General features: G+C 52.4%; 1 protein-coding gene across 6 annotated transcripts in view; it reads left to right on the forward strand.

The window, feature by feature from the left end:
• The window catches only part of LOC105481995 (zinc finger protein 395), a 41332-nt gene extending 34787 nt beyond the window's left edge, over positions 1–6545 (forward strand). For 4 of the 6 annotated variants that reach the window (XM_011741823.3, XM_011741824.3, XM_011741820.3 and 1 more), the window contains exons 7-10: positions 365–674; positions 2010–2102; positions 2941–3044; positions 3339–4845. In XM_011741823.3, coding sequence (XP_011740125.2) covers positions 365–674; positions 2010–2102; positions 2941–3044; positions 3339–3450 — 619 coding nt within the window. In that variant the 3' untranslated portion in view covers positions 3451–4845. Of the gene's footprint in view, positions 1–364; positions 675–2009; positions 2103–2940; positions 3045–3338 lie in introns of all 6 variants that reach the window. The other 2 variants (XM_011741821.3, XM_024792889.2) reach the window with 1 other exon arrangement.
• Positions 6546–8399: the final 1854 nt, after the last annotated feature.

The following is an 8399-nucleotide window of genomic DNA, read 5'->3' on the forward strand; positions in this document are numbered from 1 at the left end:
CTTTGCAGGCTGCTAGTGGTAGGAGCTGACTCACCGCCCTGGGGAGAAAGCGTGACTGCAGGCAGGTGGGGCCAGAGAGGGCTCTCGGTCGTGCTCAGCGTGGGATGCTTCCTGTCAGAGGAGAGGCTGGTACATGTTCCGAGAGAGGATGAGCCTTAGGTGCCAGGAAAAGTAATTCCCATCGATGTGCAGCACATAATCCTGGTGACACCCGTCAGGAGCGAGGCTCCTGGGTGTTCTCTTGGGCTCCGTCCCTGACTTGCTGGGTGGCCTCAAGCAATCACTTCCCTCCCCCACCGCGGTCCCCGCTAGGTTTGAAGGGGGCAGCGCACCCCTGATTATGCCGCATCTCCCTCTCACACAGGGACACGGTGGACTCTGATCAGTTCAAGCGGGAGGAGGATTTCTACTACACAGAGATGCAGATGAAGGAGGAATCTGCCACCGCTGCTGCTGCTGCTGTGGGCACCCTGGTCCCTGGGACTCCCACCACCGAGCCAACTCCCACCCCCAGCATGACCGGCATGCCTCTGTCCGCTCTTCCACCACCTCTGCACAAAGCCCAGTCCTCCGGCCCAGAACATCCTGGCCAGGAGTCCTCCCTGCCCTCAGGGGCTCTCAGCAAGTCAGCTCCTGGGTCCTTCTGGCACATTCAGGCTGATCATGCCTACCAGGTATGGGGCGGGGCACGCTGGAGGCTCAGGCTCTTGCTGACTCATCGCGGGCCAGCTTGATCACAGGCTACCGACCACCCTGATGGAAGGCTAAGGCCTTTGGCCAAATTGCTAATCTCTTCTACAAAGAAACGAAACCGAATTCACTGCTCAGTAAATGTGGGAATTCCTGGAGTTATCTACATTGGCAGCTGTCATGAGTGGTTACTAGAAATCTAGCTGAATCCCTAAGTAACTGGGCGATGGATTTGGGCGGGGACATTGTCACACCTCTGCTTCTAAGAGAGGATGGAGTTGTGTCGCTGGGCTTCCTACAGTGATGTCTAGGTCCTAGAATTGTGTTCCATGGAGAAACAGTCCAGCATGCATGTTTCGAATACTTAACTATGGGCCAAGAATTGGGCTAAGTAAGATTTTCTGGTAGAAGAGGACTTAGTCCCTGCCCTTGTGGAGGGCATGGTTCAGATCGAGAGAGAAATGAAGATGCAACTATGGTTAATTATAATAACTAGTGAAAATACTGATTACTAGAGGCATGAGAAGATGTTGCAGGTACCAGAGGGACCAACCTATTATGCCCGTGTGGATGAGAAACTTACCACAGAGGGTGACATTGAGGACAGTCTTCCCAGCGTGTAGTAGGTACTCAGGGAACATGCAGCTTGCTGTGTGCTGATATTTCTTAAAATTCTTTTGTGCCGATTTTACCAGTCCCTGGGCCAATTTGCAAATTAGTTATTAAAAGGTATCGCTTTCAGTGAGAAAGCCTTTACAAAACGAGCCAGCCCTCCTCTTTGTTAGAATGAGTGGCCGCTTAGTGATTTCGTGCTTGACCCGCTTGCAGCGCTGGCTGACCTGCGGGGCCCGGACATGTGACTGGTGTTTTCACAAATAGCCCTGAACCTGGATACCCGTGAGCACACTGCCACTCTCAAGCAGGTGCTGGGGGATCCCATATCTTATCCCAGCCATGCCCCCAAGACGCAGAAGGCTTGGGGCCTCTTTTGGCACCTGCTGTGGCATGTTCTTGGTAGGTGATCCAGTTGAGAAGTTAAATCTTCTGCAGTGATTAAGTCATGAGGCTGGCATGTAGACCAGCTCTGAGGGAAGGGTTCCAAGATGAGATCGGAGCCTCGCAATAAGGAGACTACTTCAAAGCACTGGATGATACTCCAGTGTTGTCCTCGGGAAAGCCGAGCGTGTCCCAGCTCTTGCTGGTCATTGCACTCATGCAGAGATGCACCTTCTGCTGCCGTCATGAGGCTGTGGGGATTGTGGGTAGACTCTGAACACTTCCTGAGCTAGAATCCAGGCTGACACCCTCATCTTCCGCAGGCTCTGCCGTCCTTCCAGATCCCTGTCTCACCACACATCTACACCAGTGTCAGCTGGGCTGCCGCCCCCTCCACTGCCTGCTCCCTCTCTCCGGTGAGTGTGCTGGTAGCACGGCCGGGGCCTGTTATGGCCGAGGGCTCTCCCACACATCCCAGGGCTGGAGGCCATCCCTTGGGCACAGGGCACCTGGCCACAGGTCGATGTGGCCATCTTGCCTCCATCCCCTAAGCGTGTTGAAGGTCTCCTTGTGCCGCCCCTCCCTGGCACTCCCCATCTGGCCACAGCCCCTCGCGGAGGTGGAAGGGGGCGCTTGTAGAGGATGTCCAGAGCAAGCAGGTTTCTTGCCAAGAAAATCGCCAGGCGAGGCTGGGGTCAGTGCTCCATCAGCCCCTAGTGCCCGTGGGTGTTTTTAGGATTTTAATGCTGAGAGGAGAGGAAGGGGGAGAATGTGGAGGCTGTGTGGGCTGGGTCAGAAGTCTCAAGGCCACTGGGGACAAGGGCCATAGGTGGACCCCAAACTCAAGTCAGCGGGAAGTCATTTGGAACTCTACCTAGCAGGCGCTGGTCTTGAGTTATCTCCTGCAGGGCGGTGTCACATTGTAAATCAGATTGCCAGTGATGCCACTGAGGCAGCGCGAGGCTTCCAGGCATGGCGGCTCTGTCCAAGTCCCCTGCAGGGAGAACCTCAGAGGGGGCCAGGTCCAGTGGCCCCCTGTCCTTGTCCTCGGCTGGGTCCTGAGTATGGCATGAAGGCCTGCTCCTTCCTCACTCTCCTGCCAAGAGCTCCCCTTGGCTAGCGTGTTCTCCCTGAGAAGGCGCAAGGCCGCCTGCACCAGAAGGAGCTGGGGCTGGGTGGCTGCCTGTCTTTTAGGATGGCTCCCTCACCTTTACTGACTGTCCCTCTGCTCATGGCCCCTCTCCCCACGCCCAGGTCCGGAGCCGGTCGCTAAGCTTCAGTGAGCCCCAGCAGCCAGCACCTGTGATGAAATCTCACCTGATCGTCACTTCTCCACCCCGGGCCCAGAGTGGTGCCAGGTGAGATGTCCGCTGTCATCCCCTGCCTTCTGGTTTCTGTGCCCTGTCTCCGGTGGTGTGGACGCCGACCCCGCCCAGATGAAGTCACCAGGGTTAGTCCCCTGAGAGGAGCTCAGATGGTGGACACACCAGATGGGATAACTGTTTGGTCCTCAGAGCCTATGGCCCCTGGTCCTGCTGGCTTTTGCTGGGAGCTGCCCCTTCGGCCTCTGCTTGTTCTCCTAGTCCCACTTGGCTGCTCTCCCGGGCCCACCACCTGTGTGGGACTCGATTTGCATTCCTCTCTTTCTGCAGGAAAGCCCGAGGGGAGGCTAAGAAGTGCCGTAAGGTGTATGGCATCGAGCACCGGGACCAGTGGTGCACAGCCTGCCGGTGGAAGAAGGCCTGCCAGCGCTTCCTGGACTGAGCCTTGCTGCAGGTTCTACTCTGCTCCTGGCCCTGCCAGCAGCCGCTGAAAAGAGGCCGACGTGTCACCAGTCCTCAGCAGAAACCGAAAGAGAAAGAGCGGAAACATGGAGTTCGGGCTCTGTTGGCTAAGGTGTAACACTTAAAGCAGTTTTCTCCCATTGTGGGAACATTTTATTTTTTAAAAAAAGAAACAAAAATATTTTTCCCCCTAAAATAGGAGAGAGCCAGAACTGACCAAGGGTATTCAGCAGTGAACCAGTGACCAAAGAATTAATTACCTTCCATTTCCCACATCCCCGCTCTTTAGGGGATTAGCTTGTGTGTATCAAAAGAAGGAACAGCTCGTTCTGCTTCCTGCTGAGTCGGTGACTTCTTTGCTTTCTCAACTCTTCCAGAAAGGACTGTAAGCAAGATGAATTTACTTTTCTTAAAAAAAAAAAAAAAAAAAAAAAAAGAGTTTCTGGCTGATGGGTGACTCAGAGCGCAGCACTGCCCGGCTGGGGGAAGAGGGGTTTGCCCTTCTCGGAGGGTACCTCCTGTTCCCTGTCTGAGCACCCGGCATGGAAGTCAAAGGAAAGCCCTTTCTTGGTGACAACAACGTAAATCTGGGTTCCCTCAGACATTGGGTTGCACCCCAACGAATATTAAATGGCTTCTTAAAGCCCAGAGAAAGAGGTTTTTTAAAAGACTTGCCAAAAAGCTGAGCCAAAAGGCTGATCAGAATTCACTTTTTGGAATGTGGCAGTTAAACACTACCTTGACCATTCTCTTTCCTGGAGGAACTCCTGGAGGGTTTGAGCATCTGGAAGCTCGGCTCTGACCTGAGAAAGCGCCCTCGTGACGCCTCCTCCTGCCGGTTATGGAACGGACGCCTCAGAAATGTTTTGTTTTCTTTTATGATGTATTCAGAAGCCTTTGCTGATTGAAGTTTCCTTTTATTTGGGTGGCCGGGAGAGACCCAGGGAGGTTCTTGGAGGTTCCTTTCTGTCTCCTGGCCCCACCAGGGATTTCCCCATTTCTGTTTGCTGCCTGAAAGCAGGATGAGGAAGGCCAAGGAGAGTCCTTGCACCCGTGAGCATCAGGATGAGGAAATGACAGAAGGAAGACGTGGGTTTGGGTTAGTGGCTGCTGGCGTTTCGGCCCTTGGTGTTTCTGGAGCCTCTGCGGATCTAGGAGAGCCTGGGCTGCGTGCAGGTCGATAAGCAGAGCTGTTCTTGTGGAGAAGGAGGGAGGTCTAGGGAGTTTAGCGCCATGCCAACCAGCCGTGCGCGATGACAGAGTGAGCCACGCCCGGACGGCAGCGCATGTTTCTGTTTCGGCGTCTCGCTTTCCTCCCAGCATGACTTACGTGGGGATTCCTCAGGGCCTGCTGGAATGTGACCGCCCGCTGCCCAGCTGCCTTGGGTACAAGTCCTGGCTCTATGTCCCAGCCGTCAGGGGCTCAGGGAATCCTACCCAGCCACCTGTCCTGGGATGGAGTGTCAGCACCCACCCCTTGGTCATCATCGAGGCCGTCCTCCCAGTCCTGGGTGAAGGTACCTGGGCAACCAGGGCTCCCTTGGCCCCTTCACGCAGGAAATAGACATGTGCTTTTTAATGCAGGACACTTTGAGTGTTATAAAATCTGTAGATCTGGCAGTAGGGGCATGATTTTGGGAAGGGTATAGTGCCCTAGGTTGGTGACAGAAGGGACAGACACTTATGCACAGGTGTCTTTGGTGATGGGGTATATTTTTATAACTGCGTAAAAAAATGTATATGGAATTCTGTCTCTTGGTAAAGCTCAAAGCCAGGCTAGCCTGAGTTGGCACAGGGCTCTCCTTCCTGTCCCTTCGACCTCCTTGAGAATTAAAAGCTGGCAGCTGCCGATGGTGTTTCCTGACCCCCTCGCTTCCCATGACGATCCCCAGCTTCAGATCCTCATGGGGAGGGGAGGGCGTGTTCTTACACGTGGGCACAGGAGGGCCTTCCCTTCCCCTCTCTGTCAGAGTTTTCACTGCCGTCTCTTCTTGAGAAAGCTGTTTGAATTCCCTCCGCCCCCAGTTTGGACCGTGTAGATATAACTGGATATACGGATTTTTCTCTTTGTGTGGCAGGCTTCTTATGCCATTGGTATACAGGGCAGGAAAGCAAGGAGGAATAAAGGGAGGAGCAGTTTGGAAACCACGGTGGTTTTGCTTTGTTCTTGTTATTTGGTTTTGGTGCCGCCTTCCCTGCCTGTGCTCGTGCCCCCTCTCCTCCTCGGCGCTGGCGGCCTCCTTGCCTCCCTTTCACCCACGCTGCCATCCTGTGGCTGTCGTGTTGGTTCTTCACATGTGCTCTGTTCTCGCGGTTGCTCCATTCATGTCTTCTTGGAGGGTGAGGGTGGCTTGGGAACTGACCCAGTGATCACACCTACTTTCTGCATCTTTCTATCTCCCTCCTTCCCAGCCCACCCGGGCTGCAGACTCTGATGGAAGGAAGGTGCCGCAGGTGGGCTTTTAGAAACTAACGGACTGATTTCCAAAGCAGTTATCTTGGGAAACTGTTTATTCCAGCGATGTGACTTTTTTCAGAATATTTCTTGGAATCACCTTCAGAGTCTGGGGCTGTGTGTTAAGCAACCTTAAGGATGCTCGACACTCATTTAGTGCCCAGGGAGTCCAGTGAATGGCATCTGTGGCCAAGCGAGGTCTCAGGTACAAAGCAAAAGGACCATTTAAAGTAAAATAGCTTGGATTCAATCGTGTGACTTTTAAATTGGCTCAGAAAGCAATTGTGTGATTTCAGAGAGTGTTTTGAGCCGCGGCCACGTTGTTGTGAGTCTATAGCTTGACTCCTTGGAGAACAATATTCATTTGGATGTGGAAACTCTGATTTGCTGGGAGAAATCTGTCCTGTTACTTTCTGGTCATCCCAGGTTCTGACTTTTACCAGGGGCAAAAAAAAAAAAAAAAAAAAGGAGATAAATCCCATCTGTGAATTTGTCTTATTGGCGCCTTTTCCCTCAGCTGTCTTCCAAGTATTATTTTTACTGTTAAAAAATTTTTTAAAAAATGTGAAATGTAATGTTTTTACAGCAACAATATGAAATATATTTTATAAGGAATAAAATGGTACCTTGTCTGATTTAATGTGTGCCTGTCCATTGCCCCTTCTCCTGCAACGAATAAGATTATCACTGTCCTTGTCCTTGGTGTTACACAAATGGTAGCATATCCCACTGTAGCAAAGCATGATGTTGATTCGCTTATACTAACAGTCGGTAACACTTCCCAGTGACTAGGCCAAGTGTGTACATGGGTTCCCTATTATAAATAACGCTATGAGAGAGTGCTGTTACTGTTCCCATTTTGCAGATGAGAAGAGTGAGGCAGAGGTTCAGGAACTTTCCCAAGGTTATAAACTGGGAAATAATGGCACTCCAGGCAGTATTTTCTGCTGCTTTTCTTGACTGCATTCCTGAGTCTTTTGAGGAGCAAGCAAGTGACATGGGAGAAAATACGTCACACGCTACCTCTCGAATGGCTTCTGAACATGGTCTGCTCTGTACGGACATCAGTTGCAGGTGCTGCGATGGCCCAAGTGGCTGGCAGAGCTGGCCTAGGTGGGAAGGCTGTTGGAAGCAGAAGGTATCATTCCACCCAGGGGCTGGTTTGTGCAATTTCAGGTTTGCTGAACTTTAAGAACCACTTGGTGAAGCAATGATAGATTCCAAGACCAAGTCAAATAAACCAGGCTTGCTTGAAGAAGTTGTGGAAATGTGTTTAAACATTCAAGGTATATTTAAAATAAGAGTTCAAGGTGGTGGTGGGGCAGGTGGGAGACCCAGCAGGATCCTTTCTGCACTGAGTCATCCTTGTGGTGGGGAGAAGCAGGAGCTATAGGAAGAGGTTCTGTGGAATAGGGAAGGCGAAGAGGCAGTGAGGAGCTTTGGGGATTGTGAAGTGTCTCTTGGGGCGGGTTGCAGGGACCCTTCCTTCACATTACTGGCGGGTGGGGGTATCCCACTCCGGCACTTCATTATGGCCTGAGTCAGCCACGCCCAGCAGCCCACAAAGCAGTTTCTTTTTACCCCCTTTTTGCCATTTTTTGTATCTTGGAAGTGCAGTCAGGGACTTCCTTCTCCCTTTCTCTGTGTCCTTGTTCCAGCTCATCCCTCTAAGAACACCTTGGATAGAGTTACCTGTTCTACTGCTTTTGTCAAGTCCCCCACCAAGTTAGCTACCTGCCTTTTCCATCTGTAGCTTGCCCCCCGACCCCTACCTTTGCAGCTGCATCAGTGGGTCGACCCCCCAATTTTCCGGCTTCTGGTTGGATTTGGCTGGCAGACACCAGGCTGGAGTTTGAAAGCGGGGAGCAGAGAGAAGTGGGGGTATTGAATCCTGGCTCCCACAGTGTATGAGTAAATGGCTGTATTTCTCTGCTGAAAGCAATGGAGAGCTAGAGTCCTTGTGGGTCCAGGAACTCCCTTACCCCTACCAGGGCTCTCCGGCTCCCAACAGAGCGCCTTTCCATCCCTTGCTGATCTACTATACCTGCCCACTCATGTAGACGGTTAACTCTCCCTGACAGACTCGGTTTGGGTTGCCTTGTGTTTCTCGGCTGGACTCTGACAGTGACATACCCTAACGTGTGAAGCTGGAGATAAAAGTGGCATCAGCAGGTTTTTCTCTGCCCTCCTTGCTGTGTGTCCCAGTCCACTGGACCCAAACCAGCAGGATCTGTACCACCTGGAGCTTGGTAAAAAGGCAGATTTCTACCATCTGAAACGGGGGTGGCGCCAGCAGCCTGCCTCTGCGGTGCTGATGCCCGCAGGGGTTTGGAGAGCCCCGCCCTCTCTCTGGCCCGTCCATTCACACAGCCATGTGCATTCATTCGCCCACCGGCTGCACTTGGATCTGGGCACTGTGCCATCGGGGTGCACCTTGCCCATTCTTTTTTTTTTTTTTTTTTTTTGAGACAGGA

The sequence above is a fragment of the Macaca nemestrina genome, chromosome 8 (assembly GCF_043159975.1).
Source record: "Macaca nemestrina isolate mMacNem1 chromosome 8, mMacNem.hap1, whole genome shotgun sequence".
NCBI lineage: Eukaryota > Metazoa > Chordata > Mammalia > Primates > Cercopithecidae > Macaca > Macaca nemestrina.